Genomic DNA, 24,796 nt, shown 5'->3' with positions numbered 1-24,796 from the left:
GCAGGGACCCCTCTGCTCTCCACCTGGGCCCTGGGTCCGTGGCCACCCCGGCAGGAGCATGGCTCCTGAGCCTCCAGCCCCTCACCCCACCGTGCAGGACCCCGGGGCTGTGCTCCTCTCTGGGCAGCAGCTCCACCCAGCAAAGGAAAAATGCAAATTCTATTACCCATCCCTCAAAGTCTGCCCTGTTAGAAATCAGATTTGGGCTTGGAACATGTCTGTGCTCCTGCGCTGTGAGATGAGTTTTAATTAAGAGGTAAAATTATTAAAGCTGCAAGTTATTATAGCCTGAGGACCCCAGCCCAATGATATGAAGCAGATGGTCCCGGGGCAAGCAAAAGCCCTTTAATAAAGAAGCGTTTGCAATTCATGAGCATTAATTATGTCCACTTCTCTCATTTTAAAATGTTCTGCTTGTCAGCCCTGGTATTGTGTGCAGAGCAAGCATGATGAATTAGGCAAACCCCTTCTGGTCCAAGACATATTCTTTGTGTGGTGAAAATTAAAAGTATTATCTCCCAGAAGATGGGGTGATTGGAATATTTAAGCACTTGGGGATCCCCACCCCTTCTCCCCAGTGCCCCAGCTCCCCTGGGCAGGTTTGGAGGGCACTGCTGGGCTCCAGCCACCCCAGGAGGCAGCAGGGGAAGTGTCACTCCAGCCTTGGTGGGGGCACTGGGGGATGCAGCAGGCAGAGGGATCCTGCTGCCCTGGGGGCTGCAGCTCTGCCTCAGTTCTGGCGGAATGCCCGCCCCTGGGTGCTGGTCCCAGTTAGACTGGGAGAGCTCAGCCTGTCTTGGAGGGATGAGAGGGTTTGGGCAGAGCAGCAGGGTGCTCATTGAGGGCACTGCCCACCTCTGTGAAGCTCAAAGCCAAGGCCAGAAGGGGCTGATGACCCTGGCACACCAGGAAATCCTGCAAATCCCTGGGAAGATGCCAGTCGGGTTTATTCTTGTCATTTGCTTCGTCCCCTCATGTCTCTTTGCTCTGAGAACTTGAAGAATTCACTAAGACCACTTAAAACCACCAATAATTCCTCCCACCACCCTCAGCAAGGAGAAATTTCTTTTGCTGCTCTGATTCACAGCTAAAAGGTCTCTCCTTGCATTTCCTAGGTACAAATCCAGGTTTTCCCTGCAGGGGAGTCTCCCACCTGATGTTCCAAGATTCCCCCCCTGTGTGACCTGGAGCCAGGATCACCTGCCCTGCCCAAAATCCTTTCACCCACTGCACACCTTGGCTGGTGACACCCTTTGCCTTCATAGAGATTTCCTGGCTCTTCCATCTGCCCTGGATCAGACCCCACCATGGCACTGCTGGATTTTCCCAGGCATCCTTCAGAGGAGTCCAGGACTGGATGAAATCTGTGCAAGCTCCCACAGAGTCCCAGCAAGGGCTGAGCACCAGGCTCTGGTAGGACACGACTCCACCCTGCAAATGAGCCAGGTCACCCCAAAAACCCACCCCACAGCCTGTGCTGGCCAGGCTGAGCACAGTCTGAGCTGCTCTGCGTTGAAGAGAATCCTCAGCCACAAAGCTGCTGCTATAAAGTAAAAATGCTCCTGCCTGGGGATCCTTACACGGACTAAGCAAAACCAAACGCCCGGGTTTGGCTTTATTCGGCCCCGGGAAGAAGAGGAGGAGGGTGCTGTGGGGGCTGGTTCAGTGCAGGGATGACTTGGCCTCTGGCTGCCCCAGGCTGGCTCTGCTGTCCCCGCTGTCCCGTCGGGGCTGCGGGACCAGCCCGGGCTCTGCGCTCCCGCCGCGGCTCCCGGAGCCCCGGCCCGGCTGTGCGGGGCCCTACCGCCCCCTCCTGCCCGGCTCTGGGCTCGGGGCTCGCTCCGCTGCCCTCTCCGCTCCGCGCTGCACGATTTCATTCGGCCCTGATTTATTTCTGGGCACGCTGATGAAATATGCAGCCCCGGTGCGAGCGAGCGCCTGCGGGACCGAAACCGCTCCGGGACAGCCCGAGGGGACCCTGCCCGGCTGCCGTGGCACTGGGGACATCCTCCCCAGAGCAGGCCGTTGTCAGGCAGCCCTGCAGTGTGACCAGCGAATTTCATACTCCTGTTCCCTGCCCTGCCAAGCCCAGCCCTGCTGTCCCTCCGTGCCAGGGGACGCAGCTGGTGCCACCAGCTGAGCCCAAAGCCCTCTGGACACTGCTGCCACCGCATGAAGATGTTCCAGCACTGTGACAGCTGTCCCAGGGGGTCCCCAAGGGTTGCCCTGAGACCCCTCAGGAAGAGGAGCAGGTGACCCTGCTGTGGGTTGGTGAACCCCAACTGTTGGGGGGATATGGGCAGGCCCTCGGGACAGGGGAGAAAAGCATAAATCATTTATTTCACAGGTGAATTTGCATACGCAAATATCCCTGGGCTTCCCTTGAGCCTCCCCAACCTTCAAGGCCACCACGTGCTGCTTTCCCAGCCCAACAGGGCCAGAGGACCCTCAAATCCCCCTCAGACACCCAAAAACCCCACCACGACCTGTCCTGACCAAATAAACGGCAGCACAGCTCAGTCCCAAAGGCAGCCTGGCCCTGCAGGACTGGGAGAGCCTTTGAGAACCCCTCCGAGGAGCTGTCACAGTGTCGGGGGGCTGGGAACCTCCCCCCAAGGAGTGGCCCACCTTACAGGGCTGTCACAGCCTGGGGACACAGGGAAAGCTCCCCTGGGTCTGTCACAGCCTGGGGACACAGGGAAAGCCCACCCTGCTGGGCTGTCAGTGCCAGGCTCAGGAGCCTCCTGCCCCACCTACTCCTGGGCTAAGCCGGGGTCAGGAGCAGCTCCAGCTCCCCCAGCACAGCCGGGGCTCAGGGGCAGAGCTGGGATGGCTCAGGGGCACGGCTGGGATAACCCTGAGCTCTGGGGCAGGGCTGGGATGGCTCAGGGATCTGGGGGGCTCTCATTAAGGTGGAATAAGAGAGCAGAAGCAGCAGAATTGGACACTGAGCACAAGGAAGGAGAGGTGGGAGGTAATTCATTATCCTGGCCGTGCTCAGCCCATTAACCGCCCCATCCCCTCGGAGTGGGGATCCTGCCCTACACGGCGCAGATGGGAGCCCCCCAAGTCACCCCCAGGTGCTTCACAGTCAATTAGAGGCATGGGGAGCAGGGACAGGGGTTAAAGATTGCACCAGGGCCAGGCCAGGGACACAGCAGGGCTCCTCTGCTCATCTATATCATAGACACTAATTTGGTTTAATTTACTTCAAAGCTTTCCTGGGGGCTGTGGCGCACGCCGGGCTGGGATCTATTCCTCCCAAAAGAGATTTGAAAAGGGGCAGGGGCCTTTCTCTTGAAAGCAGCCCAGGGACAGAGCTTTGAGGTTTGATTTTCCTTTTTTAATTTTTTTTTTTACAAGGGCAGATAAGAGGGAGCCCTGGGAAATGAAAGCTGAAAAAGTGGATATGAAAGGAGACAGGACCGACAAAGACTGTAATGAAGCAGTTAAAGGACTTTAAAATAAAGCCTCTCCCCACCCAGTGCCTGCAGAGGAGTAATAAAACCATCCTGCAAAGTGCCAGCCAAAGATTCCCCCAGGAGAGCTCACCCTTGGGGAAAGCTAAATGTATTGAATTATCCCCCAGGAAGCAAATAAACCAGGGACAACACGGAGCTTTTATCCTTTCATCAGCCAGGGGGAAGTGCCTTGTTAATGCTGGGAGCTTAGGGAGGCTGGAGAGGCAGGGACAGCCTGGGCGGTGGGGTGGGAGCAGAGCATGGATCCAGAGCTCAGCCAGCACCTGTGGGGGGAGCAGAGGATGGATCCAGAGCTCAGCCAGGACCTGTGAGGGGAGCAGAGCATGGATCCAGAGCTCAGCCAGGACCTGTGGGGGGAGCAGAGCATGGATCCAGAGCTCAGCCAGCACCTGTGGGGTGGGAGCAGAGGATGGATCCAGAGCTCAGCCAGGACCTGTGGGGGGAGCAGAGCATGGATCCAGAGCTCAGCCGTGGGGTGGGAGCAGAGCATGGATCCAGAGCTCAGCCAGGACCTGTGGGGTGGGAGCAGAGGATGGATCCAGAGCTGGAGCAGCTCTGCCACTGGGGCCTCACCTGAGCGGGCAGAGGGAGCCCCTTCGCCCAGGAGCCCCTTGGCTGCTGCAGCCCGCGCTGGGGCCGAGCCGTGTCCTGCCCGTATCCCGGGTCCCGTATCCCATATCCCGGGTCCCTCGGGGCAGGGCTCGGTCCCTCCCGGCTCAGCTCAGTTCAGCCCAGCTCAGCCCGGCTCGGCCCGGCCCCGCCGCCGCCCCGCGCTCCCGCAGCGCTCCCGGTGCCCGGGCCGGGGCCGCCCCCGCCCGGCCGGAGCGGGGCTGCAGCCGCAGCTGTGCCCGGGCACCCGCGGCTTCAATTCCCACCCTAATTGTTCAATTTACAAGGCAGCAAATGAATGAGGGAGATGAGAATTGCTCAGCGCATTTTCCAGGAGTATTTACTGCTGAGAACGCCGCAAAAGCCACTTAAACAATTGCTTTTATGACACAACACACATTAAAGAAACTTCCCCAATATTTTTTTCACCCCTCTGCCGTTTCGTGCCGCGCTGCTGCTGTTGTGCTCAGCTCGCTGCTTTATGGGCTGTTTGGATGTTAATTGGGCCGTAGCCCCAGGGAGCGCTGAAATCCGGGCTCATTTAGCGCCGGGAGTGCTCGCAGCTGATCGGACAGGAAGGCTGGTCCTGCCCTAACCCCGCTGTCCCTCCGGGAGCCGCTCCAGCCGCGGGGAGCGCAGGGGATGAGCCCGGCCCGGGCTGGGCTGCCCCATCCTCGTGCAGAGGGATTCCTGGGCCGGTGCTGTGCCCGGCGCAGGCAGTGAGGGCAGATGAGGCCGGGGATATTTAGGAAAGGCTTTTTCCCTCCAGGGGACTGCTGGGGACTCTCCTCACCTGGAGGTCTTCCAGGCTCGGTGAAACAAAGCCCTGCCCAGCCTGGAGCTGGTGGCAGACGCACCCAAGCAGCAGAGGGCAATGAAGATCTCCGGAGCATCCTCTGGTTTTGTTACAAATTTAACTCTTTAACACTTTCACTCAGCCATTCCCACCGGGCAGTAAGTGATGCCTTTGGAGGGAAGCCAGCTCTGCATGCTGCTAAACACGGCCTGGGAGCTGCAGCCCATCTCCTACCGCCCGAGCACAGGGACAGGAGCCTGGGGCCAGGCTGGGACAGCTGGGGGGCTCACCTGGAGAGGGGAAGGGAAAGGAGAAGCTCAGAGCCCCTGGCAGGGTCTGAAGGGGCTCCAGGAGAGCTGGAGAGGGAGTGGGGAGAAGGGATGGAGGGACAGGATCCAGGGAATGGCTCCCACTGCCAGAGGGCAGGGCTGGATGGGAGATTGGGAATGAGGGATTGTTCCCTGGGAGGGTGGGCAGGCCTGGCACAGGGTGTCCAGAGCAGCTGGGGCTGCCCCTGAATCCCGGCCGTGGCCCCAGCCTGGCCGTGTGTGTCCCCAGCCCGGCCGTATTTGTCCCCAAGCTCGGGGGGTCCCGCGGCCGCCGCTCCGCCCGCAGCCACCGGAGGGCGCCCGCGCTCCGCGCTCTGCCGGGACCGACGGGAGCGGGCTGGGAAATAACGGGGGGAATAATGGAGGGATAACGGGGGAATAATGGGGAAATAACGGGGGAATTAACGGAGGAATAACGGGGGGAATAACGGGGGAATAACGAGAAATAATGGGAGAAATAACGGGGGAAATAATGGGGAGATTACGGAGGAAATAATGGAGGTATAATGGGGAAATTACAAGGGGGAATAACGGGGAAATAATGGGGGAAATAACGGGGGAAATGGGCAAAGAAGGTGCCAAAGCACCCTGGAGCAGGGGTCACCCAGCAGCTCCCATCCCCACTGAGCTGAGCTGTGTGTTTGCAGCCCCGGTGGAGAACCAGGGAAACAGGATGGGATGTGAGGTCCCTTCCAACTCAAATTACTCTGTGATTCCATGATGCCATGGGATGGCTGTGCGAGCAGGCTGGTGGAGCAGAGTCCAGCTCTAACCCCCCCAAAACCCCAACAAGCAGAAGCACCTGAGTTATTCTGACTTTTATTTCATTGCTTCTTAGTCCACACAGTCGGTATAAAATCAGAAAAGCAAAGCAAAAAAAAAAAAAAAAAAAAAAAGTAGAACCCCAAAAAACCCCAAGATTAACCAAAAAATAAGCAACAGTGTCTGGAATCCTCAGAGGCAGCCCGGGGTCTGTGCTGGTGCCTGTTCCATTCATGGCCAGACTCGTTGCTGACAGACAGAGGACTCACATCTCGCTCCGCTGCCGGAGCCCCACGGGCTCCAGCCAGAGCTGCTTCTGTTCCTCTGCACCACGGAGGGGAAAAAGGAATCTTGGTTAAAAATGCTTTATTTAAAATAATAGTAAGAGCAAATCTAAGTACAAAAGCAGTTATAGCTCATTTATATTACACAGAATTATTTTCATTTCTAGCTGGGTTGTTTACCTCAAGGTCGTTAACTGAATTTCCAGTGACTAAGGTTAAATGGCGTAGCAGGGTAAGGAATGGTAAATAGATAGCACCATTTCATACATCTGGTATTGGATTTCAGGGACAGGCTGGGCTGGCTGCAGTCTCAGGGCACCTCAGCTCCACGGCAAGGGCAGAGGATGTCCCAGGCTGGGAGCAGCAGCTCCCAGCGCTCGGCACAGCCCAGCCCCGGTGGCCGCGCGAGGGAGGACGGCCCGGGCCGGGCTGCAGCTCGGCCTAAGTGATTTAAAAGCCAAAATTCCCAGCGGGTGTGGCGGCAAGGCAGTGGGACTTAGGCACATAAGTCATTTAGGCACTTGGGGCAATCAAAGCCTTTGCTCTGAAATCCTTCAAACCTTTTGGAAGCGTCTCCCGTCAGATCTGGACGTGCCCTGTGGATCACAGCATGCGGCAGGAGCAGGGCCCAGCCCTCTGGCTGCAGAACCAGGCGTGGCTGATCCACACCAGCCTAAAACCAGAGCTGGGGGCTCTGGCGGGCTGGGACAGGGCAGGAGAGGTCAACTCAAAGAGGATTTTGCATGAGAGAATGATCACTGCGCTCTTGTTACACTGTTAGGAGTGAGAGTTCCTTAGGCACTTGCTTCAGGCTTTAAAACAGCACATGGTCAACAGAAGCAAACAAGACTATGTACATATATGTAAAAAGTGTTATAAATAGGTTTTTTAAACCATAGATACTATATACATCTTCAATTAACAAGGAACCCTTTGAGTGTTTCCTCTGGGGGTCGGTTGGGTTTGATTTGGGTGGGAGGGTTGATTCCTTTTTTTTTTTTTTTTTTTTTTTGGTTAATTTTCTTTTCCGTTTTCTCGTCTATTCTCCCCCGTCTCCCGTGAGGAGGTGGCGGCTGCCCCCGTCACGCGGCCACGTCCCGCGGCGTCACTCGCGCTTCCGCAGGATGACATAGACGATGCCGCTGGCCAGGGCCAGGGGGAAGGCCAGCCAGGCCAGGATGTAGGCGAAGCCGTAGGAGGTGCTTTCCAAGGCTTGCTGCCAGTCCGTGTGCCTCACTGTGAAGATGGCAGCGCCGCTCATCACGCACAGCCCTGCGGGGCAGCACAGGGGACACTCAGTGACAGCACAGGCCCGTCCCTGCCAGGAGCCCCGGTCACACAGCACAGGGGCTGGCTCTGCTCTGCCCCCTCGGCTCCTGTTCCCTGGCAGGTCTGGGGAGGGGATGCTGTGGTTCTGGCCTGGCTGGAGGTGAGCAGGGATGTCTCTGCCACGCTCAGCAAGCAAAGCCAGAGGCTCTGGAGCAGACAAAGCTGGAGCACCACCTGGGCTAGCCCATCCCTCAGGCAGACCAGGGGTGCTGCTCCACACCAACCCCGTTCACCTGGTGCCCTGTGTAAAGCCCTGGCCTGAGCCACCTCCCTGCAGTGCTGCAGGAGGGCACACACGGAGCTGGGCTTTCAAAGTGAGGTTTCTGTGTCACCTCTCTAGGTGATAAAAACCACAAACCCAGCTGGGCCTCAGGATGCTCTGGCTGTGATCCCCCATCTTTCACAGCTGCTCCAGAAGCTCAACTGCAAACCCTGTTCCCTGAAAACCCTGTTCCCTGAAAACCCTGGTCCCCACAAACCCTGGTCCTTGAAACCCCAGCTCCCTGCAAGCCCTTCCGTACCCACGGCTCATCCCTCATGGCCCCCTGCCCAGCCAGGGCCGTGGGGGTCCCTGGGTGCCCAGCCCCGGTGGGCAGCGTTTAAGCGTTGTTGCAAACCCCCCCATCAGGGGTGGACACTGCCCGCAGCTCACACAAAGCCACCTCTATTCCTGCCCCAAACAGGCTCTTTGAGTCCATCCCAGTAGCTCTATTATCCAGCCGTGGGGCTGTTGTTGGAGCCGAGTTCCAAGTCCCCTGCCCAGCCCTCAGGACCACCTACATTTCAGCACGGTGATATTTGAGCTGTAATTCCGCTCGACACTGCTCCTTTTGTTCAGGGAAAGTGCACAAGTGGGAATTCACTGCATTAAGGAGCAGTTTCCATTCTCCAAGCACAGGAGCCAACTCCCACTGCCTGGCCCAGGCACAGAGAGCACAGCCATTGTCTGGGGACAGGGGACGGGCGTGCGGCCACCCAGTCACCTCCAGGGGCCAGATACAGCGGCGATTGTCCGCAGCAGGAGCCCGGCCATGGCCACCACTGCACTGCCAGGGCACCTGCCCTGCTCTGGGCTTAGAACAGCTGAGCAGGGGGACCCAACTGCAGCCAGCTGCAAGCACTAATGCACCCACCACCCCTGCAGAGCCTGCAGCTGCAGGAGCATGCTGCTCTGGCAGATCAGAAGAGCAAACGCTTCCTGGCGTTTGTTCCCAGGGTTTCTTCCTGCTGGAGCAGCCCCAGCCCTGCAGAGGAACCAGGGCAGCAAACAGCTGTGGGATGAGGGCAGGCACAGCCCTGCAGGCTAAGCCCACTCTGCAGCCCACAGGGGTGGGCTCTGGGGTGAGAGGGGTGGGAGGGAAGAGATGAAAGGGATGAGAGAAGGATGCAGGAGTTGGGTCAGACCCTGAGAGGCCCAAACCCACATCTCTGCCATGCTGAGCTACGAGGAGCTACCCATGGATATGCTGGACCCACCAAGGATGGAGGGGAGCCTTTGAGGGCCTTTTGATGGCCTTGATACCACCAGGACAAATCCAGCCAGGCTTTGGGGGTGATTCCAAGCTGTGTGGAGGTGCTGGGGATGATCCTGCCTGGCTGCTGCACCACAGACCAAAGTGGCCTCCCCCTTCTCTTCCTGCCCTCCTCTCACTGGTGTCCCTGCAGTGGGTACCAGCCCCTGCCCTCCTGCCTGGCTCTCAGGGCAGCTCTGCCCAGCTCTGCCACCCAGCAGAGCCCAGTGCTCCTGCCCTGGCTCCCACAGCAGCAAGGAGACCAGAACAGGCTCAGCTCCTGTGACCAAAGCTGTCCCCAGCTCCTGGCAGTGCTGGCACAGCCAGGTCCTGTTTCCTACCAACAACCCTGACACTGAGGGCCACAAAGATCAAAACTGGCCTGAGCCTCCTCTCCCCCAGCTCTGGCCAGGGAGAAGAGCCAGCACAGCCACCAGTGCCCACCTCTGCCTGCTGCACCTGATCCAGAGCTCTGCCTGCAGCTCTCCTGGCCACAGGGAATCTGGATGGGAGGAGGACACACATTTTCTGTCCTTCCCGCTGGCTTGGCTTGGTGTTAACCCACAGTCCAGAGACTCTAGGTCTGACCCTGCATCCCCTGGGACACCCAGCACAGCACGGACAGGAGGGTGCAACCCCCTGCTCTCCTCCTCTGACCAGCAGTCACTCAGCAGAGAGAAGCCCTCTGCTCCCAGGTCTATTAGAGGAGCTCTAACAGAGGTAATTGCAGGTAATTGCATTATTAATGCCCATCTCCCCTCCTTGGCTCTAAGGGGTTTCCATACATCTCTTTTACAGAGATGGTGAACTGATCTGAACTCCCCCAGCACTGTGGCCAAGCAGATCCACTCATCATGGAATTCATGCCAATAAAACTTAGCTCTGGTTTTCACCAGGGTTTGGGAAGGCCAGCTGCTTAGAGGATGCCCAGAAAATTTAAAGTCTAAACTCAGTGAGTGAGTTTTTCCACTGATAAAATATCAGGACCTTGGGTGGCTTCTAGTTTAATATGTAAAGCTCTAGGAAAGAATCAATCTCCTCCCCAGACACTCTGTCCTAATGCAGCCAGGACCTCGAAACACAATTACACTTTTTAGCCAGAACTCTTGAAAATCCTCTCCACCGGTTTCATGCGTGGAAACATAAACAGAGCCAATGTCTTTACAGCATCAGCACTTTGGAACTGCAACCCAGGACATGAGCTGTGGCTCCTTTCCAGCACTGAGTTCTCAAAGAGTTAAAAATAGCAGCTGACAGTCCAAGTCAGAGCTCACCCTGCAGCTCATGGGGAAAGCACCAGGCCCCCTCATGGCAAGTTTATAAATAATCACCGAGCCTTCTTTTGCCAAAACAGGATTGTCACAACTTTCCCCACCCCACCAGCAGCTGTGGAAGCCTCACCCAGCCTGATGAAGGGTCCCAGAGCCAGCACAGCCACCCTGGAAACCCAGCATCCCACCCTGGGGAACAGGCAGAGCTCTCCTTCCAGCATCCCTGTGACCTTCTGCCCCCAGCTCTGCCCCAGTGCCTCTGGCACCCTGTCCCTCCAGAGCCTGCCTAGCTAGGGCAGAAACCCTCTTGCACCTTCCCTGTGCAAGGGCAGAAGAGCCTGGATGCACAATGGCCCAAGAGCTGGATCCCATCCTCAACACCCCCAAATGATCCCATCCCTTCCCTTCCCTGACATGTCCCAGGAGCTGTTCCCCCCTCCAGGCCCCTGGGTGCCCACAGCCTGGCCGCAGTGGCCCCAGGTGCCCATGGCAGTGGCAGTGCCACCCTCGGCCCCGCTCACCTGCCAGGATCTGGAAGACTCCGGTGATGTAGAAGCGGCCGCCCTTGGTGAGCGTGAAGAGCTGGCAGAAGAACAGGAACAGCGACAGCACGCTGAAGATGACAGAGAGGATCATCATGGCTTGGACAGACTGCAGCCATTCTGGGGACAGACAGACACACAGACACCTTAGCGTGGGCCCTGCTGTGCCCAGGGCCGTGCCACCAGCCCACCCTGGCTCCTGTGGGGTTTGGGAGCAGCTGGGAGCTGTGCCCGGCGCTGTCCTGGCTGCTGAGACCCCCCAGCACAGGCACGCTGCTCTGGGATTTCGGGTGCCACAGGGATGCCATGGATCAGCTGCGGGAATACCACAGATCACAGGCCTGGCAGTGCCTTGGAAGTGTTTGCCACAAAACAGAGCAAAGACAAAACCCTGACCTGCAGACAGCACCTCTCAGAGCTGCAAACACCACAGCCATGGGCACTGAGCTCTGTTCAGCCATGCTGCAAACACCACAGCCACGGGCACTGAGCTCTGTTCAGCCATGCTACAAACACCACAGCCACACTGAGCTCTGGGACACCGCACTGGCCGAGCTCTGAGGGCAAGTAAACACACGGAAAGGAAAACACCCTGTGCCCCTGTGGAGCTGGACCTTTTGGAAGTCCTCCCCAGCTGCCAAACGCAGCTGTGTCCCAGAGCAGACCAGTTAAACCAGCCTGTGTGAGTCACTGCTCAGCTATTTCCAGGCTTAGTGGGTGTGTAAACCCCATGTAAAAAAAAAATATAAATAAACAAGCAAAATGCAGCTCCATGCTGTGAGCTGCTGCAGCTTGACAGAAAGAGGCAGTGCTCACAGAAACCTCTGCCTTCCCCTTCCCTTGTAAGGTTTGAATCAAAATGCAGGACTCCGTGGTAAACTGAGGCACAAGCCACCCAGTGAAAGGCAGAAAAATCCTGCTTGGGGCTGGATCCCCAGATGGGATTAGGCAGAACTGAAGCCTCAGACTCAGCCCCGTGTCCCTGCCACACTTTTACTCCCACCAATTTCAGTTCCCTGCCTGCAGAATCAGCTCCCTGCAGCAAATGGCTGCAGTGGAAAACTTCCAATCAGGAAGGATTTCACCGCAATGTGCACACACAATGTCCAGTGGATTTCATATCTCAGGTAGCTGGGCAGGGAAGGCCCCCTGCCTCAGCCCCATCTGCCCCTGCAGCTCTGGCTGTCCTCCACCAGTGGGAACGGGATGAGGCAGCTCCAGCACCACCAAAATCATCCTAAATCCTTGCTCAGATCAGACCTCTAAGTGCTGGAGGATGTGCAGTGCTGAACTGCACCTCCCTCCATTCCTCAGCACCGCCAGGGCTCCCATCCCAGCTCGGGAAGCTGAGCTGTCCTCCGTCCCCTTCCCAGCTCGGGAAGCTGAGCTCTCCTCCCTCCCCATCCCAGCTCGGGAAGCTGAGCTCTCCTCTCTCCCCATCCCAGCTCGGGAAGCTGAGCTCTCCTCTCTCCCCATCCCAGCTCGGGAAGCTGAGCTCTCCTCTCTCCCCATCCCAGCTCGGGAAGCTGAGCTCTCCGCTCTCCCTTCCCAGCACCGGGTCCCGGCTGAGCCGGAGCCGGGCCCTGCAGCTCTCTCCAGGACCGAAAGCCGAGTCCTTTGTGATGCAAAGGCCACGAGATCCGGCCCGAGAGGAGCCTTTCTGCTCGAGGTGGATGCTCCCACTGACGGTTATTTTAGGAGAGGGCTGTCTAGACGGAAAGCTGAGCTGCCCTTTAATTGCATCCGCCTCCCCTGCCCGGTTTTTGGTTCTGAATGCAAATGATTTATACGGGCTTTGCAAAATCCCATTGTAATAAAGAGCCGTGTCAGAGGCACAGAAAGGCAGCGAGAGGCGGGAGTCCACCGTGGCCGAAGGGTTTGGGCAGCCAGCCTGGGAGCAGGGAAATCAGGAGATGATCCTAGAGCTCTGAGCTCACACCCAGTCCTTTTCTGACTTTTGCCGGCCTCCTCTGTGAAAACAAAGGGCAGGATCCCAGCCCAGGACTGAGACCCACGAGCTCCGTTACCTCCACGCCAGCTGCCCACAGACTCCAGCTGGACTAGGACAGCTAATTGCCTTAAATACATTTAAAATCACCCCTACAGCTGCAGGCGGGGTTTCTATGGGCTCAGCCCCACGTGCCTTTAACCCTTTGCTGTCGGTGCCGTGCCCAGCCCTCGGGATCTCCAGCACAGCAAGTTTCCCAGAGCTGCAGCTGGGCTGTCAGCACTGTTTACTCCCAGGCTGTTATTTGTGGTTTCCCCTGGGCAGCGAGCTGGTTATCCCATTTTCCCCCCTGCATCTCTTCAGCTCTGTGTTTATATCTTTGTTCTTCAGGAGGAAGGAGGAAAGGAAGCAGCGTGGAAAGGACAGATAACACCCTGCACTCCGCTTCCGGAGCAGAGCCGGCGGGAGTGGGGGACAGCCCTGTCAGGCAGCCAGACACAAGGCAAGGAGTTCTTACAAAGCAAATTTGAATTTTCCTCGAAGTTCTGCAGGCCCTGATGTGCTCTCAGCACTGCTTACAACAGCAAGGAGAAGACTTCAGCCCTGGGAAGATAAAGACTGTGTTTCACTGCCCTAAATCCAGCAGGAAAGAAAGAAACCTGGAGCAGGAGTTGGACCCCAGAGCAGGAATTGCAGCTGAAACTCCCAGAGAGATCCTGCAGCCAGCCCAGCCCCTGGCAGCAGGGAGGTTTTATGCCCTGATAGGACTGACAGGGCAGGGGACACGTGCCCTTGGCCAGGAGCAGAGGCCTTGAAGGACAGGCATTGCCTCCCCAGGGTTTAATTCGCACCCCCTACACCCTCTTTGGCCCAGCCAAGGAGGAAAAACAAAGTGCACACTTATTAGAGCTCAGCTTATCCACTGCTGTAAGAGCTGCCTAAATGAGTGGTGGGCAATAAAACCCCTCCGTGCTGGGCTCTGCAGCTGATGGGAACATTCTGCAGATGGAGTTTTCCCTTTGCAAAGTGTGTACACTGTGCATTTAAAAAGCAACCTCTTCTGGGGAAGAAAACATCCATTAAGGAGGTAACTGTAGGAGACAACACAGCCAAAGCTGGAGGGAGGGAAATTCATGCCTCCAGCTGTAAAACCTGCTGCTTCCAGGCTGCAAGTTGCATCTCAGCAGGGTCAGGAACAGCACTGATACAAAGGCAGCGAGAGGCCCAGGCTGCCAGGAAAAGCCAGGTTTTCTGAGCAGAGTTTTTCCAGAGCACACTCTCAGGTGTCACGGCAGAGCAAGATCTTGAGCCCAGCTCACATCCTCCCCTCTGATGTGGCCAGGCTGCAGCAAAAGGCTGGGACTTCTGTGGTTTTGATATTCAAGCACCCCCAAGAGGTTTGGAAAAGGGTGAACTGGAGATGCAGAAACACCAGCTCAGCTGCAGGTCTCTGGGCTGCCCTTCAGGCAGAGCCCCTCAGAACCCCCAGGGCCAGAGAAGCTCCAGTGCCTGTGGGGCTGCTCTGCACTGCCCCAGCCCTGGCCCTTCTCCTCAGCCCAGGGCTGCAGGGACAGCTCTCCTGCCCTACAGGGACAGCTCTCCTGTCCAGCAGGGACAGATCTCCTGTCCAGCAGGGACAGCTCCTCTGCCCTACATCTCCTGCTGGGGACAGCTCTCCTGTCCTGCTGGGACAGCTCTCCTCTCCTGCTGGGGACCCCTCCTCACCTCTGTGCAGCAGAGGCACTGCACTGTCCCAGGGAAGCCCCAGCTCCAGTGCAGCTCCAGTGCATCCTCCTCCTGCTGTGGCCCAGCCAGGCATTCCTGCTGCTCCTTCCCAGTCCTCCCATCTCCATGGCCTGGGAGCCACCATGCTGTTCTGGATCGGGGATCCCTGGAAATCCCACTGGCAAAGGGGGCTCCAAGGAGCTCCCAGGGTGGTGGGGGATGAGCAGGAGGGGAGCCCTGGGGCTGCAGGGAGGCAGGGGCTGAACGCAGAGCTCCGAGTCCTCCCAGGCCTCCTGCTCCTCTCCTGAGCTCCTTCAGATGGAGATGCTCAAACCTCCATCTTCTCCTCTCCTCCTCTTTTCCTCTTGGCTCTCCCCTCTTTCCTTCTCCTTGAAGCTCCATCGAAGAAGTCCATGAGAGCAGGAGATCCAGAGCTCTCCAGAGCTGCCACATCCCACGGGAGCTCACATCCTGCAGAGGCACTCCTGATGCAGCTGAGGCAGCAGAAAGCTGCTGGCAGCATGAAAAACTCCTTCCAGCAGCTCCACAAAGCCCAAGGCAGCTCCTCTCCCTCGTGGTGGCGGCTCTGACCTCCTGCTGGCCTGTGCTGAGGTGCAGATCGGTCGCTCCATGCCCAGATCCTCCCAGGGATGGCCAGTCCAGCAGCAGGAGCGGGCAGCAGTGGTGCCTTGGCACACAGGCCTGGGGCAGGGTCACTCAGCCTGAGCCCACAGGGACATCCAGGGGGCTCACCAAGGCCAAAACATGCAGGTTGAAGGGTTTTCCAGCACCACACTCTGCAGGGGATGCCCCCACCCTTTCTCCTGGCTTGGCAGTCATCCTTTGGCCACATACTGCCCTCTTCCTCCCGCTCCTCTGTGGGCCAGAGCACAAATATGGCAGGGAAGGCTGTCTGAGCCCTCCTCTCACAGAAAAAATGAGAGCCAAAGACATCTGGGGCAGCTGAGAAAAAACCAGCACCAGCTCCCAACCTCTCCTCATCAGATGCTCTTTGTAAGAAGAAAACACAATAAAAAATTTGTTTTAAGCAGAGGAAATCCCTTTCGTATTGAAGGCAAGAAAGTTATGGGACAAACTGATCTGAAATATAAAATATTCCCTTGGAATAGGAGATTTTTAGATTTTAGGAGTAAATTCTTTACCCAGAGAGTGGGCAGGCCCAGGCACGGGGTGCCCAGAGCAGCTGGGGCTGCCCCTGGATCCCTGGCAGTGCCCAAGGCCAGGCTGGACAGGGCTAGGATAGTGGGAGGTGTCCCTGCCATGGCAGGGATGGCACTGGGTGGGCTGTGAGGTCCCTTCAACCCGAACCATCTGGGATCCTGTGAAAGCCCCTCAAGTGATTTCAGAACACCAAGGATGAGTTTCAGTCCCCCAGGGCTGGCAGAGAGGGTTCAGCCCTGCCTGAGTTAAGCTGGGGTCACCCATTATTAACAACGTTGATAAAATCTGCTCTGGGCAACCACCTGGGCTTTGCTTGTGGGCACCACGTCAGCAAACCAGCGTGGGCACCACAGGGCCCCTGGCACTCAGTGACTGGGCACTTCCCAAGGTTCAGGGGCTCCTCTTCCCTCTAACACAGCCCCAGAGCCCCAGCCCGCCTGTGGACAAGGCAGCCATGGGAGAGGCTGGGAGAAGACCCCAGGAAGGAGAAACATCTCCTGGCACTGCGGGAGGGTGGGGGATCCCATGGACAGCCCCACAACTTCCCCACTGCCAGCACGCCCACCACAGCCAGAGAGAACGCAGCAGAAAGGAAATCTTCCTTCCTGCACAGAGCATCTGGCTGAGGAAGGAAAAGGCCATTTTTGGAGGGACCATGGCAGCCTTGGGCTCTGGGCTGGAATCTCCTGGAGAACCCTGGCTGGGCCCAGCTGGCACGCGGCCCTGCCGGCCCACAGGCTCAGCTGAATACCTCAGATAAGGCTTCTCCAGGAATGGCTGAGGGCGCAAACCAAGCAAAGATTGCTACATTTTTTCCATAGTTCTCTTGAAGAAAAAAAAAGCATTATCTAACAGCAGATGCAGAAATCAAAGCGACAAGCAGGCGTTGTACACGGAGAGGGAGTGGGAATGTGCCCAGGGCTCCTGCGGGGATGGATCAGCCATCACACACCGAGGGATCAGCCCTCACACACCGGGGGCTCGGCCATCACACACCGAGGGCTCGGCCCTCACACACCGAGGGCTCGGCCCTCACACACCGAGGGATCAGCCCTCACACACCGAGGGATCGGCCCTCACACACCGAGGGATCGGCCCTCACACACCGAGGGATCGGCCCTCACACACCGAGGGTTCGGCCCTCACACCCCGAGGGATCGGCCCTCACACACCGGGGGCTCGGCCCTCACACACCGGGGGCTCGGCCCTCACACACCAAGGGATCGGCCCTCACACACCAAGGGATCGGCCCTCACACACCGAGGGATCGGCCCTCACACACCGAGGGATCGGCCCTCACACACCGAGGGTTCGGCCCTCACACCCCGAGGGATCGGCCCTCACACACCAGGGGCTCGGCCCTCACACACCGGGGGCTCGGCCCTCACACACCAAGGGATCGGCCCTCACACACAGAGGGATCGGCCCTCACACACCGAGGGATCGGCCCTCACACACCGAGGGATCGGCCCTCACACACCGAGGGATCGGCCCTCACACACCGAGGGATCGGCCATCACACACCGAGGGATCGGCCATCACACACCGAGGGATCGGCCATCACACACCGAGGGCTCGGCCATCACACACCGAGGGATCGGCCATCACACACCGAGGGATCGGCCATCACACACCGAGGGATCGGCCCTCACACACCGAGGGCTCGGCCCTCACACACCGAGGGCTCGGCCATCACACACCGAGGGCTCGGCCATCACACACCGAGGGATCGGCCCTCACACACCGAGGGATCAGCCCTCACACACCGGAGGCTCGGCCCTCACACACCGGGGACTCGGCCCTCACACACGGAGGGCTCGGCCCTCACACACCGGGGGCTCGGCCCTCACACACCGGGGGCTCGGCCCTCACACACCGAGGGCTCGGCCCTCACACACCGAGGGTTCGGCCCTCACACACCGAGGGTTCGGCCCTCACACACCGGAGGCTCGGCCATCACACACCGGGGGCTCAGCCCTCACACACCGAGGGATCGGCCATCACACACCGAGGGATCGGCCATCACACACCGAGGGCCACAAGGAATTGGAGATGTGGGAGTTCAGCCCCACCGAGCCCCCGCCCGTGCCCAGGGCTGCTGAGAGTGCAGACTGCTCACCTGGGCAGTGCTGTGCCCAGCCCTGGCACTGCTCCATCCCCACGGGAGGGTCTGCAGGGCGAGGAGCACAGCTCAGAACCTGCCCAGGGGAAACCAGAGCAAATCCTGCTGGCACCTGGATTTAAAAGTTCTACTTCTCATTGGGCATCCACACCAAGGTCACTAAAGGGTCCCTGTGTGACAGGACAGGGGAGCTGAGACCAAGGGGGCACCACAGTATCACCACCCCCCAAAATCCCCATTCGTGATGGGCACAGGTGACCCAGCACCATCTAATTCCCAAATTCCACTTGCTGAGTCCCACTGCCTACTGAAAAGAGAAGAACAAATAACCACACTCCAGAGGCCACCGTGATGGGCAGAGCAAAACCTGCCCCCGTGTGAAGACTGGAAGTTCTGCCAGAATTCCCAATGAGAATTCCTTGCTGTTTCCCAGAGCACCTTGGCACTCCAGGATTAACCATTCAGTGCCATCCTAGGCACAGGGAAATGAATTCTTAGGGATCTCTGGAGCCCACTGCTCACAGCCTCTGTTTTGAGAGCTGTGACCAAGGACAGTTTGTGGTATTTGTATGGGATTGTTCCTGATTTTGAAAATAAGCATAATCCTAGAAAAGGGGTGAGGATTAGGCAGGAGACAAGCCTGAGCCTCAGAGGTGGCTCTGCCACAGTGTCCTTGCCCTGTGACCTCAATGCTGCTCCAAAGAGTGCCTGACAGCAGCTCTTGCAGCGGTGGCAGGGAAGGGAGGACCTGCTGGAAAGGAGACCACGTGGCATTTTTGCTGTTTTCACAAACAGACCTGAACAGCCCTACATAAGCCCAGGAAAGATCTTTGATTTCATGTTTCCGCAGCAGCGGTGGGCTCTGGACCCTGCATCCAGGGTCCCACAGGATGAAGGCAGGTCCTCAGCAGCACTGCTCCCACACCCCGGCTGCAGGGTGAAACCCTTGGGGGGCACAAGCTTTTGTCCAAGCAAAACCCCCTTGTCCTGATGCCAGAGTAGAGCCTTTGCATGAGGGAGAGCTGTCAGAGAGCACAGTGCACTCCTGCTCACAGAGCAGCTCCTTCATCCTGGAATCCCAGACTGGTTTGGGTTGGAAGGGATGTTACAGATGGGCTCATTCCACCCCACCTGCCACTGCACCAGGGCTGTCACCCCAGCTCAGCTGCGCAGCTGCATTTTCAACAGGATCATCGTGGCTATCGTCCCTTTAATGATGAAAGATCAGCACTGGAAAGGCTCCAGAGGCTCTGGGAACGGGCAGAGGACACTCCCAGCCCGGCAGGACCGTCGGGCGTGCAGAAATCAGCGGAGCACAGCTGGGACAGGGCTCTCTCAGCAATGACAGTCCCGACAGAGCGTCCCGTAAACATCCAGAAAGAGCGGTGCGGGCATGAAAAGCCAGAGATCTGGGGAGGCTTTAGAGCGCTGTGCTCCGGGGCTCCTGGGCCGAGCGCTGCCTTTCAGCACAATCAGGGGCTCAGCACTTTCGCAGCTCGCATGACTGGCCCTGAAGGGGGGCTGCCGACGCTGCAATAGCCAGCCTGGCCGGCTGCTGATGCGGCCCCGGCTCCAGGGGCCCGGGATGCCATCCAGCCGTCCCGGCTGGCCCGGACACCAGCAGGCGTCAGCAAAGACCTGCGCGGGGCCGGGAGCTGCCAGAGAAAACAGAGCCGGGGACAGCGGGGACAGCCTGGGGACGCAGCAGGGCATTGCCTCCCCGCGGGGGGAACACAAGTGCGGCGCTCCCAAAGGATGGGGGTCCTCATGGGAACCTCCAAAAACCCTCCCGCAGCCTCCCATCACTGAGGCACCCTCCGGGAGTGTGGGATGCTCCCCGTGTGACGGTGCCCCCTCGCCAGGGCCACACGGCATCGCTGGCTCCTGCCCTGTGTCCCAGGGACGGCGCTGGGACTCATGGCTAGCTGCTGGCACTGGGGCAATCTGTTCTCCCAGGAAAGCCAAAGCCAGGCTAACAAAACAAATGCCGGCCCCAGCACCACTGGCATTTGCTCTGTCTTCCAGGGAAACTGAGGCACGGGCTCGCCCAACTCTCTGACACGGATTTTGTGTTCCTGGTGCCACCGGTCACCCTGGGAACTGTGTGTCACGGTGTCTCAGCGCACTGTCCTCTCCTGCTGACCTCAGCAAACCGTTCAGGGGTGATGTCACCCAGTGTGACATCAGCCTTCACCAGCGGGGTCCCGCGGTGGCCGTGCAGCCCCCGGCTGTGCAGGTGCAGGGGATGAAGGGCCCAGGCACTCAGCTCAGCCCCCACAGCAAACTCCAGGGCCAGGGCTGTGCCCAAAGCTCAGCCTGTGCCAGCACAAAACCAGCACAGATTTCCAGGTAGGAGACAGGTGTCCTCTGGATCAGGTGTCCTCAGGGCCCCGTGTGCATCCTTCAAACCCCTCACAAGCAGAGAAAGAGGGAACTGTGCCAAAAAGAGCCCCACAGCCTCCAGCAGGGTGGCAGGGCCCAGTGTGGTGCTCCACACGAAGGAGCACCTCGTGTTTGTACGTTCAAGAAGAAAAAGTGCTAATTACAGGAGACCTCCCAAAAGGGCCCTAGCCATCACCACCAGTGCAGCTGAGCATGTCACCCTGCCCTGGTGCTGCCAGGAGCTGCCCCTCAGCCCCAGGGCAGCCGGGCAGAGCCATGGCCAGCGGGTCCAGTCCTCATCCTAGGCCCCATCACAGCTTTAGGGACTGGAAGGGGACAGGGAGCCATGCCCTGCTGCTGGGCCAGCCCCATGTCCCCACAGCCCTGATCCATGGGGGCACAGCCCTGATCCCGGGGCAACAGCCCTGATGCCAGGGGGCACGGCCCTGATCCTTGGGGGCACAGCCCCGATCCTGGGGAGCACGGCCCTGATCCATGGGGGGCACAGCCCTGACCCTGGGGGCACAGCCCTGACCCTGGGGGGCACGGCCCTGATCCTGGGGGGCACGGCCCCGATCCTGGGGGGCACGGCCCCGATCCTGGGGGGCATGGCCCCGATCCCGGGGCACTCACCGTTGGAGGACGATGCCAGGCACTGGAAGGGGCTGCCGGTGGTGCAGTTCTGCCACAGGTCTGCCGCGTGCTCGCCGTTCACCAGCCATTGCTGCGGGACAGACACAGCCCGTGAGCGGGTCCAGCCACCCCTGGCCGTGTCCCCCCAGCGCCACCGCGTCCCCCCCAGGCCCCGGCTCCGAGCAGCCGCCCACCCGGCGTGCCTGCCCGGCCAAGCGCTCCCAGGGACAGCTTTTCCGTCCAGAGGGGTTTGGAAAGTCAGTCCCGGTATTTGCTTTTAACTGCTTCAGCCCCGGCGGAGCAGGAACAGAAGCTCTTTATGCTCTTCGAGCACGGAGCGAGTCCCGCGGGGCCGCGCTTCCCTCCCCTGGCCGGCCTCGCCCGCTGCCTGGCCGGGATATTTGAATGCTTCCACGTGATTCCTAACGGCTCGGAAGATTTTTGTAACGTTTTCCGTGACTGTTACCACAAAAAGAAAAAAAAAAAAAAAAAGAAAAAAGAAAAAAGAAAAAAAAAAAGCCGGGAAAGAAGCCCCTGGTGAAGCAAGTTTGGAAGCCACCAGCTCCACAGAGCAGCTGCCTCAAAGCCAACTCCAGCCTCTCCCCTGCAGCTGACGTGTTCGCTGGGCTGCAGCCCCGGGACAGTGCTGGGAAGCCTCGGGGCTGCATCCAGCCCTCGCTCCTGCCGCTGCTCACACAGATTCAGCCTTGGAAGCTGGGTCAGAAAAAGAGGCTGTGCCTTATTCCCAGCCCAGAGGAGGAGAGCTGGGGAGCAGGACTGCTGTGCTGAGGAGTCAGTGCCCAGCCAGCCCCGTCCAGGGGCTCTGCTCGGCCGGGCTGTTCTGGTCCTGTACCTGGAGCTCAATAGCAGGTGGAGCTCCCTTATGAGAGGGGAGAGCAGCATCACCCCAAAGGAGGGGATCTGGGGTGCTCCGAGGCTGCTCCTCGATGTGAACCAGCCTGGGGAGAATGAGGAGATGGTTTCCAACAGCCCTCGTGTCTCTGTACCAACGTGGATGCCCTGAGCACCACCACAGAACACAGCCAAGCGTCCCACCAGCTTCCCCTGACAGCACAAACTCCCAGACTCCCAAATCCCATCGTTATTGAGACCAGCACCCAGCCAGTAAAGGTTTCCTGCTGACAGCCAGGCTATAAAACCAGCCATAAACAAAAATAACCGCTCCCGCTCTTGCCGCGCCATGGCCGTGCCCGGTGTTAGCCCGGAGCAGGGAAATCCCGACTCACACTGACGATGGTGGAGACGAAGAGCAGCACCAGCACGGTGACGTGCAGCACGATGATCCCCAGCAGCAGGAGCAGCATCTTGGCGGTGGTGGAGGCAGAGCTGCAGCGGGACAGGAATGATGCTGAGTGCGTGTGTCTGTCTGTCCGTGCGTCTGCCCGGGGGCAGCACGAACGCTCCGCTCTGCCCCGCCCGGCGCGGCGGATGCTGCTGGAGCATTGCCCGGCGCTCGGGTTCTCTCCGCGGGCCCCTCCGACGGAGAGGGGTCCGAGCCCTCTGCCCGCTCCCCGATATCCCCCGTGGGCCTCCCAGACCTTCCCCCGAGCCTGCTCTCCCTCTCCCACCGAGGGGGCTCCCCGCAGTCCCCTCAAAGGAGGGCGGTCCCCAAGGGGCTCCCCCAGCCCCTCTCCCCGAGAGGGGTCCTGTTCCTCTCTCCCAAGGGAACGTGCTCCCCGGTCCCGCCCTGCGGGAGGGCTCGGGCCCGGCTCATCGCACCCGAGGGCTGCCCCGGCCCTGCTCCGCGGGGAAAGGGGGACGGAGGTGCCTTGCCCACCCACCCATGGGAGCACTGTCGGTCATTCTGCCGGGCCCCACCCCGGAGGGAATTTTACCGGGCTCATCTGCCCTGGCGACCCCCGCGGAGAGGGCAAGGGGCGGGGAGCAAGGGCCGTCAGCCCCTGCCCCTTCCAGCCCCCTGGGCTGCCTCGGCCCCTCTTCCCGGGGGTGCCCTCAGCCCATCTCCTCTCGGCTCCCCCGGCAGAGCCTCTCCTGGACCCTCTCCCGAGCTGGGGGGGGACCTTCCCCAGCCCGTCTCCCCCTCAATGAAGAGGGGAGGGGGCTGCCCTGACCCCTCTCCTTGGAGAGCCCCCAGAGCGGGGGTGCTGCTGCCCTCCCTCTCGGCTGCGGACCCCCGGCGGGTCTCCCCAGCCCTGTTCCCGGTGTGGCCGTTCCCCGGCGGGTCTCCCCAGCCCTGTTCCCGGTGTGGCCGTTCCCCGGCGGCACGGGCGCTCCGTACTCACATCGCGGCGGAGCGGAGCGCGCTGGCGGCGGCGGAGCGGTCGCGGAGCGGAGCGGGCGGCGGCGCTGTCAAGTTTCCCCTTTAACCGGGGCCACCGCCCCGTTTGCGTCTGCAGCTCGGGGAGGGCTCAGCCGCCGCCCGCCGCCCTCCTATAAACGGGACAGCGCCCGGCCCCGCCGCCTCCCCCCGGGAACCACTCCCGGAGCCCTCGCCTTCCCCGAACACGGCTCCCGAGCCGCTCCCGCCCCACAGCGGGGAGATTTGAGGGGGGGCGAGAGAGGAGCAGCCCGCTCTCCTGAGCCCCCTCTGCTCCGGAGCCGTGGAGGAAGGCGGGGGAGCGGTGGCCGTGCCCCGCTCTCCGAGCAGCCCCCGGGGGTGCGGGTGTCCCCCAGCGTGGGCAGCCCCGGGCTGTGCCAGCAGGACCGGCCGTGCCCGGGGAGGACAGAGCTCCGCACATCGGGGGGGTTTGGGCAGCCCCGGACGGGATCCGTGGCGCAGGATTTGGAGAACGAGCGTCTGGCTGAGCTGAAGGGATTCTGGCACTTGGAGAGCCAGATTAATTCTAGCACTCGAGAGCCAGATTAATTAGAAATGAGCAACTCTTCACGAAACGGAGGGTGCGATTTCCCACAGCTCTGGAGAACACTCAGAGTTAGGGCTGTTCTGCCTGGAGAAGGCTCTGGGGAGAGCTCAGAGCCCTTCCAGTACCTAAAGGGGCTCCAGGAGAGCTGGAGAGGGACTGGGGACAAGGGATGGAGGGACAGGACCCAGGACTGCCAGAGGGCAGGGTTAGGTGCGATACTGAGGAACAATTGTTCCCTGGGAGGGTGGACAGGCCCTGGCACAGGTGCCCAGAGCAGCTGTGGTGGCCCCTGGATCCCTGACAGTGCCCAAGGCCAGGCTGGACAGGGCTTGGAGCAGCCTGGGACAGTGGGAGGTGTCCCTGCCATGGCAGGGGTGGCACTGGATGGGCTTGGAGGTCCCTTCCAACACAAACCACTCTAGGATTCTGTGACTCAGGTGCTCGGGAGGGAAGGGGTGGCTGCACTGCCGCCCTCGCTCATTCCTCGAGCACAGCCAGTGTGTTCAAACAACCCCCCCCCCGCACACACAGAGTGCACCCCAGCTCCCAGACAATCCTTCCAGGAGTCCTGCACTCTCCTGAGCACTCACACCGACCCCCATCCGGCACCAGCTCCAGACTCGTCCCGCATTGTTGCACGAACGAGGGAACTCGGCATCCAGCCACCGGGACTGTAAATCCTGGGAGAAGGAGCTGGGGAAGCGTGCTTGGCTCCTCTCTCCTGGCAAGCAGAGGCGTGTTCCCGCAGTACGGGCTCCTCGCTCACGGGAGGGGTCCCGGCACAGGCATCGGCCAGAGAGCAGGAGCAGAGCTCCGAGCGGCTGAAGCGAGATTCCAAAGGATGCAATTTCCCTTCCCCTCCAAAAAATCCCGCCAGTTCCTCTGCTGCTACCTTCCCTGTGCACCCTGTGACACCTGTCAGTGCCATCCAGAGGGCTGGAACATCTGCGCCACCATCAGAACATTCCCGGCTAACGAGGCTGATGGGGGCTGTCCTTGGCCGGGTGCCTGAAGGAGCCCCCGCGCTCGGGGCTGAGAGAGAA

General features: G+C 59.7%; 1 protein-coding gene across 1 annotated transcript; it reads right to left on the bottom strand.

Annotated features, from left to right (window-relative positions):
- Window positions 1-6,327: 6,327 nt before the first annotated feature.
- Window positions 6,328-23,277, bottom strand: PMP22 (peripheral myelin protein 22). Its single transcript, XM_030233483.2, has 5 exons — window positions 23,172-23,277; window positions 22,155-22,254; window positions 20,908-20,998; window positions 10,895-11,035; window positions 6,328-7,534 (listed from the first exon to the last, which is right to left on the bottom strand). Exons 2-5 carry the CDS (start codon window positions 22,230-22,232, stop codon window positions 7,368-7,370), a joined length of 477 nt encoding a protein of 158 aa, XP_030089343.2. The 5' UTR covers window positions 22,233-22,254; window positions 23,172-23,277; the 3' UTR covers window positions 6,328-7,367.
- Window positions 23,278-24,796: the final 1,519 nt, after the last annotated feature.

The sequence above is a fragment of the Serinus canaria genome, chromosome 18 (genome assembly GCF_022539315.1).
Source record: "Serinus canaria isolate serCan28SL12 chromosome 18, serCan2020, whole genome shotgun sequence".
Taxonomy (NCBI): Eukaryota; Metazoa; Chordata; class Aves; order Passeriformes; family Fringillidae; genus Serinus; species Serinus canaria.
This window is presented reverse-complemented; position numbering and strand designations above follow the sequence as displayed.

Bases quoted from the DNA above. Each gene is read 5' to 3' on its own strand.
- PMP22 (XM_030233483.2), bottom strand. From the start codon at position 22,232: ATGCTGCTCCTGCTGCTGGGGATCATCGTGCTGCACGTCACCGTGCTG. The intron at 11,036-20,907 runs GTGAGTGCCCCG...GTCTGTCCCCAG, and splicing joins CCTGGCATCGTCCTCCAACG to AATGGCTGCAGTCTGTCCAA. The intron at 7,535-10,894 runs GTGAGCGGGGCC...GCTGCCCCGCAG, and splicing joins AGTCTTCCAGATCCTGGCAG to GGCTGTGCGTGATGAGCGGC.